This window comes from Dipodomys spectabilis, unplaced genomic scaffold (genome assembly GCF_019054845.1).
Source record: "Dipodomys spectabilis isolate Male_0828 unplaced genomic scaffold, ASM1905484v1 ptg000002l, whole genome shotgun sequence".
NCBI lineage: Eukaryota > Metazoa > Chordata > Mammalia > Rodentia > Heteromyidae > Dipodomys > Dipodomys spectabilis.
Window position 1 is genome coordinate 41,473,356 of NW_024870679.1, and position 16,066 is coordinate 41,489,421.

The 16,066-nt window shown below is 51.7% G+C and overlaps 1 protein-coding gene across 3 annotated transcripts; it reads right to left on the bottom strand.

Moving 5' to 3' along the window:
• Positions 1 to 182: 182 nt before the first annotated feature.
• Fndc5 (fibronectin type III domain containing 5) lies at positions 183 to 7,285 on the bottom strand. 3 transcript variants are annotated; one of them, XM_042679465.1, is made up of 6 exons: positions 7,186 to 7,275; positions 5,484 to 5,599; positions 4,907 to 5,105; positions 4,484 to 4,573; positions 2,264 to 2,397; positions 183 to 1,042 (listed from the first exon to the last, which is right to left on the bottom strand). In XM_042679465.1, the coding sequence occupies exons 1-6, from the start codon at positions 7,271 to 7,273 to the stop codon at positions 920 to 922; spliced, it is 750 nt and encodes a 249-aa protein (XP_042535399.1). In that variant the 5' UTR covers positions 7,274 to 7,275; the 3' UTR covers positions 183 to 919. The 3 variants fall into 3 exon arrangements, with proteins under 3 accessions (XP_042535399.1, XP_042535405.1, XP_042535391.1); XM_042679471.1 differs by having other exon boundaries at positions 958 to 1,407; XM_042679457.1 differs by having other exon boundaries at positions 958 to 2,397; positions 7,186 to 7,285.
• Between the last annotated feature and the right edge of the window lie 8,781 nt (positions 7,286 to 16,066).

A 16,066-nucleotide genomic window follows, 5' to 3' on the forward strand; every position in this document is an offset into this window, starting at 1 on the left:
ATTTGTCTTTTTATTTTACATTTAAAAAGTGGTTATTGCTCTAACTGGATTAGAGGTAAGGACCTCTCTCTTAAGGAGCCTTGGCCTTGCAGCCCCATTCAGCAGGGATGGAAGTCACAAGACAATGAGTGGAGCCTCATGCCCTCCCATGAGGAAGCCCTTAGTATTGCTGACATCTCTTTCCATCTCTCCTCCCCTTTGCTGCCATACTTGGACAAGGCAGAGTGGTGGCTGACCCAGCCTGAAAGCTCTTATAGACCGGAGGGAAGGGAGCGGTCATAGGGTGATGGCTTTCAGCTCTCTGGCTTGGGGTGCCAGTGCTCTTGTCATTACTGAGTGCCTACTGTGTGCCAGGCTTGGGCTAGGCACATCCTTCTCCCCTCCTTGGCTACCAGTAGAAGATGCAGAATCCACCTCTTCCCATGCAGGCATTTGGCAGCTGTGTGTCAGTCCCAGGGAAGAGTGTCTTTCTTCATCAAGCACCATTTTTTTTTTAAACCAGAAAGGGGCAGTAGAGAAACCTGTCACTTTACACCACTTAGGCTCTCAGGAAGGACATGTGGACCCTGGAGAACTCATAACCCTGGGTGAGATGGCAAGATATGAAAACCCCAAAGGCCAATAGTGACAGCTACAGGCAGGGCCTGCCTTCTAGCAGCTTCTGCTCCCGAGGGTGGCTTAGCAGCCCTTAGTCTACAGATTGTGGATATGCCCTTTCAGTTCAAGTTGGCACTGCTGAGACTCCAAGAGACATTACCTCCCATGTCTTCTTAAGATCCTAGACCGATGATCTTACCATCAAAATAAGGGGTCAAAGAAGACAAGATACAGGCAATAAGCTCAGGCCTTGGGAGAATCCTCTGTGCTCTGCAATGGGGCCCTCTGCCTTATTTTCCAAAAGAGACAAATGGGTAACATCTTACATACTTGCAAAGGTATGTAGCATACTACAAACAAGTCCTTGATGGCTGGATCCAGAAGAGACTTGATGAAGCCATGACCGTAACACAGCAGCCCTTCGGCTCCCCCAGTCCTCCTTGGCCTGAAAGACAGTTTGTTAGTCTTGGTTCTTTCATTTCCCAGAGCAATACATTTTCTCAGAGAAGAAGCCAGTCCAAGAGAAGCAAGGGGGCAGAAGGCCATGTCTCATGCAGCTTTTCCTTTTTGACAATGGGGCCAGGCCTTTTAGTTTTGTGGCTTATTTTTTTGCAGGTTTGAGTTTGTAGATCAGCCTCTTTCATCAGACTATGGGAGAAGAGGGAAAACTGCAGCTTGTGCTTTCCCTGCTGCAGTGGCCTTCTCCCTGTACCCAGTACCTGGAGACCAGCAGAGAAGAAAAACAAAATCCTTCTCTCTGAAGACAGGCAGTCATGCTTCAATGATGTTCACTGATGGCTTGTTTGGAAACTGAGAGGACAAACATGAGAGAAGTGGCCAGAGCTAGTTGAATAGACTTCTTGCAAGGTGAGAAACAGAGGGTAGAAGGAAGAAGGGAACAGCAAGGCTGCATTCTAAAAATCAACCTCTTGTCCCTCATGGAAAGAAAGAGTAGTCCTGTCTAGAGATTTTGTCTCTGCCTTTTCACACCCAGCCTTTGGCCTTGCACAGCTGAATAGCCAAGACTAAGTCCTGGACTCAGAGCCCTGATACCCAGTCTACCCCCAGCAGAGTCGTCCACTGGCTGGTTCTCTCTCCTCCTGCAGATATGAATCTGTGCACAGCCTCAGCCACTGGCATTTCTGAGGTGCTTCTGTAGATGGGGCTAATAACAGGCTTCAGGAAAAGGTGCCAGAAAGAGAAGACAGTAAGCCAGAGAATACAAGAAGATGGAGGAGAGCAGGAGATGCAGAGAAGCCAGATGTTTGTTGGATAATCATCATCAGAGCCATGAGATCCTCTCGCATTCTCTACTTTCTTCTGAGCTGCTCAGAGGAAGCACTGAAAAGGTTTCATATCTGTTTTGCAGAAGGGGAAATGAAAGTACAGAGGTGAACTCCTGCCCGAGACAAACAGCACAGGAGGAGCAGAAATGAGCTGAGCATCCCCTACTCTGGCGGTCCCATCATACCACTATCCCTTGGCACAATGTAAAAGGAGAGGATCCAAAATCAATTTTCAATGTCCCGTGTCACACCAGCAGCAGCCAAGCTTGGCTCTGCCTAGCTGCAATCATGCCAGGCCCTGAGCTGACCCCTTCTGCAGTCCAGGGACTACCAGTGTCCAAGGCACAGAGACACCCAGTAGCCCAAGCCTTGCTCCTCACCTTGCTGCGGAGGAGACCTCCGCCCTGGTGCTCTGGTGTGCTGGTTTCTGATGCACTCTTGGTTTTTTCCTTGTTGTTATTGGGTTCATTGTCCTTGATGATGTCATACTGACGGCAGAAGAGGGCAATGACACCTGGGCAGGACAATGGAAAACAGAGGCCAGGGCCTGAGTTCTTGCCTTGTCTGCTTCATCCCCACCAGAGCTTACTGACAGTCTCTCCAGATAGTCTCTTTCTTCAGGGAAACTGGTCTTGTTTCTATTCCCTCACCAGCCATCCCTTTCACTGATGCTCCCTCAGCACACATGATTGTGTTTCTTCTCCCTTTAAATCTCTGACAGCTTTCCTTTCCTTTAGGGGAAATCAGAAACAATAATAGCATTTGTTGAACATGTGCCAGGTCCTGTGCTGTGTGCTGACACCTTTAAATCCTCACAACCCGGTGGGGATACCTCCTATCATGCTTAGGTTATTAAAAAGAGCACTCGTGAAAGAAAGAGAGAGAGAGTCAAATTAACAACTCAAGGGCACGCCATAATGCAGTTGGGAGGTGTACTGTGGCTGGGAATAAACTCTGGGGCCCATTAAATGTCCACTTTTATCAAGCTAATAATACATGAACATATTTTTAAAAGTCAGTATTAAGGCTGCCAATTCCAGTACTTCTAGATCTGGTCCCCATTTTACCTGCATATTTATAGTATTTCTCGATCTGTTTTAGGTGTCTGTTGAATTCCCACTGTGGTAGATAAAGTCTGAATACTCCCCCTACTTCCCTCTCCATCATCCTAACAGAATTACACCACAATTCAAAGTAATTTGCTATGTTTATTATTGTTATGATTATATAAACATTACCCGTGCCAACTCTAATGTGTTTTTCCTGCTTTTTTTTTTTGTCTTCTGGTGTCTGTTTCTCTACATGCCTAAGGAACATTTTTCCCCCAAACTTTTCAACACTCACTCACTGTGCCAATCAGGCTTTAGAATGGTGTTCAGAACTCTCAAGAGTTTGGTCTACAGTTTCACCACTACATTCTAATACTAAATGTTTTCTCACAGGTCAAAGTGGCCCTGGCAAGATTGAGCTTAATTTGTTTCTTGAACACACTGTAACCCAGAACCCCTTTCCTCTTTTGGCTACCTGGTGAGCTCCTATTCAGCCTTCAAAGCTTAATACCCATGTTAGTTCCACTTTGTGTTTTTTTTAATGCGTTCTAGGTAAACACTCTGCCACTAAATCCAACTCCCAGCCCCTCTGTGTTTTTCTCAATTTCTACTGGATGCAGAATGAATGTCCTCTGCTCTGCTCCATACAGGTGCTCTTATAGCACCTCATCATAGTGAATTAACAGTTAAGTTTGGGCCTAGCTTTCTTCAAGACTGGGTTCCTTGCAAGTGCAGGGCCCTTCTCAGTCATGACAATAACTCTAAGTTTGGGAATGGAGTGGTTAGTAAATGCAGAACAATGAATGACACTTGGACTTTATTCTCAGGGAGCTCAGGGACCAGCAAGAAAAGAGAGCAGTTTTCCTAACTAACTTCTATAAGAAGGGCTCAAGAGGGTGCAGAGTGTGAGCAGAGGCAGTAAGATCACTCTAATGGCTGGGAATGAGGCCTAGTGGTAGAATGCTTGCCTAGCATACATGAAGCCCAGGGTTTGATTCCTTAGTACCACATAAACAGAAAAGGCTGGAAGTGGCACTGTGGCTCAAGTGGTAGAGTGTTAGTCTTGAGCAAAAGAAGCTCAAGGACAGTGCCTAGGACCTGTGTTCAAGCCCCAGGACTAGCAAAAAACAAAAAACGAAGAATGGCTGGAATTTCCATTGGGGTGGACTCAGCTGGATGTGAAGGATGGGGAGGGGAGGGGAATGTCCTAGCCTGAAGCCAGGCAGTGACTTCCTCTGATCTTCCTAGGTCTGGAGCCCCTGGAACCCCAGAACCCCAGAGAAGAAGGAGGTTCAGGGGCTATGGATGTGTCCACCTCAGAAGGTTGAACTTCCGAAAGAGAGGAAATCCAAGGACTCCATATAAACCTACAAGGCAGCTAGTAACATGCTATATTGTGGGTGGAATGGGCTAGATTTGGCCCCCAGAGCTGCTCAGGGACTTCTTTTCTCAGATATCTCCAAGCCCTTGCCCTTGTTTATTATAACAGAGTCTGTTCAGGACTTCAGTTTCCTAAGAATAAGGGAAGCAGGTGTTGAAAGCCTGACTCACCTGCCCACATGAAAAGAACCACAACGATGATCAGCACCTCGCCCGCCCGTAGCTGTTCATTCCTCCCCATCTCCTTCATGGTCACCTCCTCTGTGAGGAAAGACACATACTAGTCCAGGGCTCCTTTAATCCCTGAGCCACTTCCCTAGGACCAAGCCCATGCTAGTAAACACTTACCTGTGCCCACACACCTGGCCTAAAGAGACCCTGGGGTTGGGGGTACGGGGAACAGGGTATACGGATGGTTGCTTAGGATGGTAGCAATTGGACTCAATCCAAAGGTGGATTGCGTACAAGTGTGCTTAGGTTCTAGAGTGAACCTTCTTATGCTCTGTGAGGTCCTCCTACTTCGGGGTACTTTGCTGTACCCATTGCTCTGGCCCAACTGCCCCACCCTGCTCATCCAGCATGCTCCAGGCCTGCCTTTGTTCTTGGAGGCCATTTTCTCAGCCTCTCGTGGGGTCTTGAAGAGCACCGGCTCACTAGCAGGGCTCTGGCCCTGAATGGAGATGGCCTGTACGTGCACAATGTACTCCGTGTCCTCTTCCAGGTCCCAGAGGGCGCACGAGCGTGTGGTGGTGTTCACCTCCTGGATGAAGCGCAGCATCCGTACATCCTTCTTCTGCAGAGGCAAGTGTGGGTCAGGTCCCCTCCCGGCAGGGGCAAGCCCTTCAAATACACAATCATCCCACCACCTCCAGCTAAGAAAACAGGCTCAGAGAGGCTAGGGAGGTTGTATAAGACCACACATCTATAGACAACTACAGCAAAGGCCTAAACATCAGAGCATCCTAAGATCAGATCAGTGCTCTGAATTGCTAATCCCTCCTGACTCAGGCCCTTCTGGGATCCCAGCTTCAAGACAAATTTGCAGCTTTGGCTCCTATCTCTTGCCCTGTGTTCATTTTTCCTTTGTATTCCTCTACTGACCACACACTGACCCCTATTTGATAGGGGTCATCTTAATGCATCTTCCCCTCCCAAGGGCCCTCAAGGTTACCTGCTGAGAGATGGCAAATCCAATGACAACCTCGTCTTCTAGGACATCCCAGCTGACCACTGCAGAGTTAGCCTTGAGGTGCCTGACGGTTACATTCACTGGGGCAGAGGGACTGTCTGCAGGGGCAGGGAGGTACCTGAGCCTCAGTGTCCCTTGCTATGAGGCCCAGCCCCCTACCTCATAAGTGAGAAAGGGAAACGGGGAAAGCCATGGCCTCAAATAGGCCACTTAGCTATCAGTTCCTCAGAGAGACCCCAGTATCTTTGTGCCTGTGTCCGAAGCCTCTGCTGCCCATTGGCTGGCTCCACCCAGGGGTCCGTGTCTAAAACTGATTGGTCAAGTCAGGGCCAGAGCTAATGGACTGGATGGTTAGGTATGGACGTGACCAAAGTTGCAGAAGCTGGTTAGTCTGATGAAAAACAACCAAAAGGACTCCCAGTCCTGTGCTCTTTCTACAGTCCTGCACTGTCAAGTGAGTGACCTTGAGGGAAGGAGACTCAGAAGTGGAGAAGAGCCAAGCAGGAGTGATACTTAGGGTGGGAGTGAGGGGAAACAGAAAAAAAATCCCTGAACTGTGGTGAACTGGGCAGAATGCGGGCTGGGGAGGGGTCTCCATGAGGAGCCTCTTCCCTACACTCTGCCAGCCCCGAGGGGCAGGTGGGGAGGGAGCTAAAGTAGATGGGCACTCAGAGCAAAGCCTCTCATTGGAGAGTCAAGAGGGCAGGACTAAGCTTTCTAGGTGGGAGAAGATGATGAATGGGGGAATCAGAACCATAGGTGGAGAACCATGGGAAAGAGGAATCCGGGCAGGAAGACCCAGGAGAGGTGTGTGAACAAGGCCTCTGTGCCTTCCCCCTGCAGGTGCTGCCTAAGTAGTAATCCAGCACCCTACAGATAGATAGACTTGAGGCCCAGGGGTTAGGCAAGACAGGGAGATGCAAAGGGACAGAAGGACACAGACAGGTGGCGGCAGACACAGCCCCAGAGAACAGACAAGTGGAGGATTCAGACAGAAGCAGGGTGAGAGTGCTGAGCCATGGAGAGATAGATGAGTAGAGAAAGAGAGGAGACAGAGACAGACAGAGACAGAGAGAGAGACAAAGAGGAGAGACAGACAGACAGACAGACAGAGACAGCCAGGGAGGCAGCAATAGACAGAAGGCACAGTCAGGATGTCAGGAGAGACTGGGCCCCATGGGTGAGCCAGACACTGCACCAGGCTGGGGGGTCCATTCCTCGCCCACCCTGTACCCTCAGGTGTCAGTTTCCACCCCCTTCCTAGACGGTCCTGCAAAGCCAGGCAGGGCTGCCTGTGGGACTTTGAGAGGTCTATGGGGGACCGGAAGGAAGGCCCAGGCTGGGAGAACTGGTGTCCTCAGCTGCTCTTTGGATCAGAAATGGGGACAAGGAAGGAATCCGAAGGAAGCACCTGGGGTGAAGGGGTGAGATTACAGGGTGGAGGTCAGAACCCCGGAGCTGAGGGATGGGGCCGAGTCTGGAGGCCGAAGGACAGGTCTAGGGGTCAAGAAGGTACTGAGTCGCTGAGGTCGAGTTGGAGAGGGGGTGGGGGGGCGGCAGTAGGCGGGAGCACGGGAGACAGGAGGCCCCTAGGGGGCAGGAAGGGGACCGAGGACTCCCAGGTGGCGGGGAAGAGGGGCTGTCCCGGCCCTGCCCCCCCCCCCCCGCCCCCGGGCCCCCTTACCCGCCTGCACCAGCGCGAAGCAGACGCAGCCCAGCCACAGGCGGAGCGCGGTGCGGAGTGGCCGGGCGCACGGCGGCCCGGGGTGCATGGCGGCTCCTCCGGCCGGCCGGCCCGGGGCGGCGCAGGGGGACGCGGCTCCGGCGCCCGGCGGCCGCTGGCACTCGAGCTTCGGCCCGCGGCCCGGCCTCCCTGCGCCGCCCCGCGCCGCCTGCATATCGGCTCCGCGGACAGCGACTCCCGCGCGGCGGCGGCGGCGGCGGCGGCGGCGGTGGCGGCGGCGGCCGCGTCCACGTCGGGCGCCCGGGGGGCGGGGCGCCTCCGCTGCGGGGAGATGCGCGGGGGCGGGGTGAGGGGCGGAGGGCGCCCCCACTCCGGCCCCCCATCCCACTTTTTCGAGGCCCGGGCACCGAGAGACTTCGGGGACTGGCGGCTCCTTAACCCCCCCCCCCCCAGGAGCCGGAGCCGCAGCACCCCACCGCGGTCACCCCAGCCCCAATCCCTGCCCTCTGGGGAAGGAGAGGGAGGACACGCGCCCCCGATGCTGCTCCGTGCTCGAGAGCGGCCAGGGGTGCCCACTCCTCACAGGCCCTGCTGCGGAGAGGAGGACTCACAGTCAGCATGGGGGGACCATAGGGTGCCGGGTGCACACAGCAGATGCTCAGTGTGTGCGGTGGACCCAGAAGGGGTCCTCGGACTCCGCAAGCGCACCAGCCCTTTCTCTTGGCGCCTCCATCCTCATCTCCATAATAGATCAATCTGGAGCATCTGCCAGGTTCCACACCCAGGGCTCAAGTCTCACTGCCCGCAGCCCATCAGATTGGCCTGACTGTGCGCCCTTCACGCATAGACTGCCTTGTGCCAGGACCGCTGGCAATCAGGACTTGAACCCTGGTTGCTTTGACTCTCCAAACTGTCAACTGCTGACTCAACCATCTCCCTGCCTAGACTGACCTCACACACCTAAGATCCTTGGGATTCTGCCTGTTTGAGCATCTCCCCACCAGAAAACAATCTGGAACAATCTAGAGCAATCTTCAACAACTGTGGGGTCGGGTGGGTAGGGGCTCAGGCCAAATTTGGGGGAATGGTGATTGAGCTAATGGCTGTAAAGTGCAGAAGAGTGCTTTGAAGATGTGGCTGGCAGCCACGGCTAATGAAAGGGCCTGATGAACCTCCCTTCATTACCCTGGGGACATCTATGTGCCTGTCTGTGTCCATACACACCCCCTTGCCCAACTCACTCCTTTCCTGATCTTAGGAGCAGAGAGAGGGCTTCACCCTGAACCCACAAACCTCTCCCTAATGAGAAGGCCATGGGGACACTAGGCAGCCAGAGAAGTCTCCCACCTCTACCAATGACATTTTCTAACTCAAGTCCCAGTCAGAGAACAAAACAAGGTTGAGGAGAGAGGCAGGACATGGGAGTGGGGGGGGGGGGAGGGGGGAAAGATGCAGGACATCTGTCCCCTGAGACAGGTGGGGCCACCCATCTGTCCAAATCATTGAGGGACATCCCTTTGTCTTAAAGGTTTTCCAGAGGCCCTGAGAGAGCTGGGAAAGGAACATCTTACAGTTAGGGTTTTTGACTTATTTTGTTTGTAGGGATGGGAGTTGAACCCAGGACCTTATGTATACTAGTCAAGCTTGCTACCACTAAGCCCTAGAATCTAGGGGACATACTCAGCATCTAGATTAGTTTTAGATTAAGAAACAGGGGCAAACTGGATGTTGGTGGCTCACACCTGTAATCCTAGCTACTCAGGAGGCTGAGATCTAAGAATCACAGTTCAAAACTAGCCTGAGGATGAAAGTCCGTGGGACTCTGATTAACCTAGAAGTGGAACTGTGTGTGGCTCAAGTGGTAGAGCATTAGCCTTGCAAGGAAAAATAAATGCCCAGGGACAGAGCCCAGGCCCTGAGTTCAAGCTTCAGGGCTAGCCCGTACACACACACACACACACACACACACACACACACACACACACACACACACACACACACGAGACACAGTTGCAAAGTGCCTGGTACAAATTCACAGTAACACAAGAGCAACAGAACTATTCTCTTCTAATGCCTACCCTAGGACTCCTTCCCTGTCCCCCTTCCCAAGTTTCTATCTAGTCCCCTTGGAAAGGGTGAGGTGGAAGGGGCCTCCAGGAAGGGGTTGCAGAAACTTACCACCCTGCCCTCTGTACCCTCAGAGCTAACTTTGCAGCTCCATCTGTTTCCTCAGGCACATACCTTGTCCTAGGGTGAGCCTCAGCTGGGCCTTTGGCCTGCCTGGGGTAGGAGCCGGGAGCCAGAGCACCTTCCCTGTCCTTTTTCTATCTTTCTCTTTTCTCTTGGCAGCTGATGCCGCCCCGCCCTGCCTGTCTGCCTGCCTTCCCCGCCCTACCAGCTGCAGCTTGGCCCCTAGGGACCCCCTGCCCCTCCCTCAACCAGGGGCCTGCAGGAACAACTGGAGTCTCCTCAGATCTCCATCACAGGAGCAGCAGAAAGGAGAGAAGTCAGTTAGAGGTCACAGATCCACTTTTGTCGCTGCTGAGGAGAAAAGGGAGAAGAGAGGGTCTTAAAGGGGGTCTGGCCTCTAGTCCAGCACTGGAGAAAGGGAAACCTTAGCGCCACCTGCTGGTCTTTTTGGGAAAATACCCTAGGCAGATGTAGGGCATTGGGAGGGGGAGACGGCAGCTCTGAGGGTTTGAGGCAGAGAGGAAAGGGGGCTGGAGGAAGGGTTGTGGAGGACAGGGAGGATTGGAGGCATTGTAGCTGTGAGGTGCAGCCTTCCACGGCCTCATGCAGAGCTTAGGCACTACCTCAGTTTGGGGAGAAATCCTGGTAGCTGGAACCTGGCAGCCAGTGGGAGCTGGTTTGGGGACAGGAAGAGCTAGGAGGACCCGTTGGCAATTTAGGTGAGCCTGAGCCGGTGGTGGGTGGCAGGAGCTGGCTGTCAGCAGTACCAGTTACTTTATCCATCCACCTGAACTCCATCCCTTTGCCAGGACCAAACATACAGTAGGTTAAGTGCCACCTGCGTGGAATAAATTATTCTTCCGACATGTATCTAGGGAGAACCTATTTGGTAACAGACTCTGAGCAATATTGTGGGAAAATGAGGAACATAAAAGCAGGGATCTGGATGGAGCCAACGGGTGGGTTTCTGATATACTTGCTAGTCACCTCTCAGAGGATGACATGGACAATCTCCCGAAGAGCTGGATGGTCACTTACACTGGCACCTAGGAATATTTGGATCCTTTTACGTGTCAGGAACTATGCAGAATCTCAGCACCTAGCTCTGACTGCAGGTGCCCAAGTCAGATTCCAAGTAACCATGACAACAGGAAGGTTCCTTATCCTAGAGCCTGGAATGGCCATGGCTTATGTCTAGGGTGCCTCGTAGATACCCCTCAAAGTCAAAGGAAGAACCAGGATGTCAGGAGATTTCTTCAGCTCTTTACTCATGTTACTTGGAACCTTAGGTGGAAATTTGCTATTAACCTGCAGTCTGTCCAGAAGCTGGGGATCAGGTGAGGAGACCTGCGCTGGGTCACACCATCAGTGAATTATGAACGTCTCCACTTCATTTATGCGGCTCCAAGTTCAGAGCTTGATCTGGCATGCCAGTCACCTCTTTTTATCTCTCAAAACCTTTGAAGACAGGGGTCAAAGGCCAGGGGCTCCCTAGAGGACATCTGTCTCTGGAGGGAGTTGAGTGACATTTTCAAAATCCAGAGCTGAGACCACACCAGGTAAGGGACCCATCATTCAGCTACTAACGTTTTCCATACCCTGCACATTCCTTACAGAACAAAACACTTGGGATTCTTACAACTCTGAGAATTTGGGATTTATTATACTCATTTATAGATGTGGAAACTGATGCTCAAAGAAAGGAACTGGCTGGGCGCTGGTGGCTCATGCCTGTAATTCTAACTATTCAGGAGGCTGAGATCTGAGGATCACAGTTCAAAGCCAGCCAGGCAGGAAAGACCATGAGACTCTTATTTCCAATAAACCACCAGAAAACTGGAAGTGGCGCTGTAGTTCAAGTGGCAGAGCGCTAGCCTTGAGCTGAAGAGCTGAGGGACAGCGCTCAGGTCCAGGGTTCAAGCCCCACGACCGACAAAAAAAAAAAAAGAAAGAAAGAAAAAGAAAAAAGAAAAAAAAAAGAAAGGAACTGGCTTTTCATGGGCCATATAGCTGGGAGACACTGGTCAGGCCTAATTTGAGAAAATCACCATCACCATAATGAGGAAACCTCCATGTTTCTTGGGCCTGTGCCAGACTGGCTGGGTGTTGAGGATGCAGCGAAGAACCAACCTGGTGCCTAGCCCTGAGAAGCCACCCTAGTGGGAGAAGAGGAGAGAGATGTTTCTAGAACACAGAGCTGGGACTACATTCTAGAACAGGAGGCAGGGAGGGTGGATGCTGGAGAGAAGATTGACTTGAGAGGAAACAAGGAGGGCTTCTTGAAGGAGACAATGCTTGCACCTAATAAATACCATACTCAGGAGGGAATTGGCTAAAGGAGAGAAAAGAGGCCAAGGGAAAAGAAGCCATTGGCCCTGTGCCTGGGAGAGCAGGGTAATGTGGAGAAATGCAGGGAAGACAGTGTCTAAGTTGGATGACAGCAAGGTATTAGGCTCTACACTGGAGCACTGGGAAACAAAGACTAGATTTAAAAGACTGTTCTGAGTTTGCAAAAGAACATGGGGCTAGTATTACTGGAAAGGCATGCAGCTGAACTTTAACATATTATCGAAAATGTATGCTGTTTAGCCTTGATTCTTTTTCCTTGCTAAAGAAGAATTCAAACAAGACAGGAAGCATAATGGAAATGACAAAGAAGTTTATTAAAGAGAAAGAGAGATTAAAGTTTATTTTAAAAAAAAAGCAGTGGACTCCAGCTAGGCTCCAGAGCCCCAGGCTTTGTTTAGCTGGGATTTTTGAACAATTCCAGGTTAAGTGTCAGCTGTCCTTCATTTGGCGGGAACTATAAGGGACAGGTTGATTGACAGGTGTAGCTTATGTAACAACTGTGCATCTGCGCATGCCCAGATTTGTTGGGCCTGTGTGCAGACTCCCTATAGGGAAGAAATAGTCTTGAACCAAGATCTCTGGCACCTGAGGGCAAAGAAGCCCTTGTAGGGTCATTGTTCATGCTTTCCATACATGTCAGGAGCAAAGGTTCTGTCTGCAGGTTGAAACTCCTTGTTATCAGGACTTAGCACTGGCTGGTGTGGCCCAAGGAACTTGGTCAGGACATTTTTTGGCACCCTAGGAGAGATCATTTTGGGGTGTTAGGGTTTCTTACATGAGGGTGGGTCTGGTGGGTGGACCCATGGACTGATCAGTGGCTCTGGTCTTGTTGCTCTGGCAACCAAGGATGCTAAGCAGTCTGCCTGTCTCACTAGGAAAGGTTTTCTTCATTCAACGAACACTGAGAACAGACTAAGTGCAGGCACTATGTTTGTCCTGGGGTCATGGATACCAAGAGGAGGGTCTAGGTCTCATATTCCAGGGAAGAAACAGGCCATAAACATGTGAGCTAATGTTAAAATAGTCTGAGGTTGTCAAGGGCTATGGAGGAATGTGGTGCAGGTGGCTGGGTGGGATGGTGGTATCAGTTGAGGGGTGAAGGCAAAGGAGGAAGGTGTAGCACGTCCCAGGAGAGGTGCTCCAGCCGCAGGAGCCATAAAAAAGCAAACACCTTGAGGTAAGAGTAAGCTTCACGTTATAAACTGAAAGAAGCCTGAAAAACTGGAGCTTTATGAACCAGATAGAGGAAATGGGGGCAGATGGGGGGGATAGCACCGGGCCTCAGGTGTGGCAAAGAGTATAGATTAATCTAGCAGCGATGGGGAGCTCTAAGAAGATACAGCAATGAGAGGATGGATTTCCATTTAAAAAACTCTTTTTGCCTGCAAGACCAGAAATGAAGGTCTTGACCTCACAGGTGGCAGAGGACAGGGAACCAATGGATGAGACCCAGAGAAGGAGAGAAGAGCAGGGAAGGAAACAGGGCAGGGATCTATACTTCCAATAGGAGATTCTGAAAGCTGAAATCTGCTGGATGATGCTGGGCCAGTAATTCCCTCTCTGAGTCTCAAACACTGTCTTTTGAAAAGGAAGATAATAATTGACATCGCAAGGTGGGAGGTGGTGGTGGTGGGGGGTCAAGGAAGTGGAGGGAAGAAGGAAAGGTAGGAGGAGAAGTGAGGAGAGATCTTCTAATTAGGTAAAGGAGACTCAGATCTCCTCTGATCCTGAAGGCTCCACCTGCCAGCAATCAGGGAGGCTGAGGATTTTTGCCCACGGTCCCAGATGCCAGCCATGGCAGCTCCATGCCTACAACCCCCCTGTTTTCAAGGACAGATTCTCAGATGTATACCATAGTTACCAAGATGTTTCAAGAGCAATGGGGCCAGAAGCTTTATTGAGGGGCAGGACCCTAAGTGGGTTGGTTGCAGAAAGTGGAGCCCCAGGGTTAAGACCTCTCCCTTAAGGGGGAGAAGAGGACAAAAGCCCTTGGCTCTGCCCCTGCCCTGCTTTCTCTGTTAAAGGGAGGCAATTGCACATAAAGGTCCCATCTGGGGCCTCCACCTCCATCTCAAGTAGTCTCTCTTGCAGGGTTCTGCAGGGCCAGGGTACGGCCTGTAGAGGGCACTCTCCTGGATCGTAGTAAAGCTTGAGTTGCTCGGGAGTGAGAAGACCCCAGGAAGAAAGTCCAGCCTTCTCTGCTCACGTGGATCACCACCGGGACACCAGTTTTCAGGGGGCAAACCACAGCCTCAGGAAATCTAGGCTCTGGAGCTTGCTGCTCTGGCACTGTACACACGTCATGAAGCCTCAGTTTCTTTAGCTATAAGTGAGCCCACCTCACTGAGTTCTGGGATTGGGTGAAGATTAACCACACAAGTACAGAATACACCAAAGCTGTCACAGGACTGGGAAGTAGCAGCAGGTGTATCATATCATTAGTTTTTGCAGGGTGAGGGGTGGGTGGTGGGTGGGATAGAACCCAGGATCTTGTGTGTGTTATGCAGGTACTGTGCCACTGAGCTACATCCTCAGTCCCAGACAGCATCCAATCCATAGTAGTTACAATCCATAGTAGTTATAAAGCTGATACCAGGGATAATGACTAATGATGATGATGCAGGGACTCAGTCATTGTCTTGAATTTCCTAACTAGGGAGCACCCAGCATCTGCCAACCTGGGATGGCTCCAGGGCTCTTCCTCCTCAGCAGCCCATCTGCCCTTCAGACCGTGCTTTGCTGGGAGCCGCCCTCTAAGTCCCCCCAACTTTCTGCTTAGGTGACCTTTGGCCTTGGGCTCCATTATTATCCAGAAATCTGTAGGAGAGACCCAGGGATTTCAGGAGCCAGACCCTAGGCAGCTTACCCTGCTTTGGCTTAGAGGAACAGAACTGATGAGTGACTCCAGGCAGGAGATTCCCAGTGGGCCTTGTTGTAGATGTCCAAGGAAGAAACTAGGAGGAAGTCCATGGAAGGAAAGTCCCTATAATCCTCTGGCCCTCCTTCATGCCTTTATCCCGAGAGTGGCCTGAGGCTGGGTTCTTTTTTTTTTTTTTTTTGCTGGTCCTGGGTCTTGAACTCAGGGCTTGGACACTGTCCCTGAGCCTCTCTGTGCTCAAGGCTAGCGCTCTACCACTTGAGCCACAGCACCATTTCCAGCTTCTTCTGTATATGTGGTGCTGAGGAATCGAACCCAGGGCTTCATGCATGCTAGGCAAGCCACTCTACCACTAAGCCACCTTCCCAGCCCTGAGGCTGGATTCTTTTGGTGTAGAGTGAGAAGCCCCAGATAGCTAGGGTTGAGATCTGGTCTAGTCTTAGGCCAGATGTACCTCTCTGTTGTGCAGGTCCCAAGGTGGGTACTCATGGGACTGGCACCTGAGAGGTGGTGGTGAGAGAAAAGGCCCAACGATTGGAGCCCAGCAACCTTGGGCTCCAACTATCCCTATATGACTTCTCTTTGTCTGCCTCCCCCTAGGGTGCCTACTCCAGTGTAACATTGTGAAGCCTCCAGCTGTCACTTGTGAAGAGAGGACACAGTAAGTATCTGAATGCTGTAGGGGGGTATCATAAAGTGGAAGGCCTCTGGGCAGCTGGGTGGGCCAAGGTGGCCATGGGAGTGTGTGCATATGTGTGCAAGGATGAACCTGGATGTGTATACATGAGGCTGCCCTCTCCCAAGAATTCCCATGGCACGTGTGGACCTGCAGGTACAGATGCACTTCATTATCTTCATGCTGATTCGGAGGCCCCTCTGTTCACTGTTGCTATGGAAACAAGGCGGCATTCCCCAGCCTCCAGAGAACCTAAGGTGCTGGGATGGAGAACTGGCAGGTTCTTCCCAAGAAGAGAGACAGCTGGTACAGAAGGCCCTGGAGGTGGGATTCTGGGGCTCAGGGAGTCCCCTGAGCTCTTCTGGGAAGCCCTGACTTCTCCGTAGCAGCCTTGGCCTCTTTGGGTGCTAGAGCTGCGTCCCCTCTGGCTCCCCTGCAGTCTCAGGTAGGGAACTCGATCTCTTTGTGCCTCAGTCTCCTCTTGTCTAAGATGGCAGAAAACAGCAGGTAGCCACAGGAAACCTAGACCTGGAGTATGCCCTTTTCCTGTCTGAGCCAGGAGCCTCCTGCAGATGCACCCCTCTGCAGTGTCTTGTGGGTGTCTCACAATGCCTACATTGCACAAATAGGAGGCCAGTGGTGAGGCCACGCCCTGGGCCTGCCCTGCACCACATGTGCAGCCCCTCAGCCGTAGACCAACTCCACAGAGGGGACGGGTAATTCCAGGCACATTTTCAGGGTTCTGAGGAGGAGGCCAGAAGGCCAGTTAACCTGGGCCACTGGCACTG

Excerpts from the sequence above, each read along its gene's own strand:
- Fndc5 (XM_042679457.1), bottom strand. The coding sequence starts at position 7,273 with ATGCACCCCGGGCCGCCGTGCGCCCGGCCACTCCGCACCGCGCTCCGC. Across the intron at positions 5,106-5,483 it reads GATTTGCCATCTCTCAGCAG|AAGAAGGATGTACGGATGCT; the intron begins GTAACCTTGAGG and ends TTGCCTCTGCAG. Across the intron at positions 4,574-4,906 it reads AATGGCCTCCAAGAACAAAG|AGGAGGTGACCATGAAGGAG; the intron begins GCAGGCCTGGAG and ends CTTTCCTCACAG.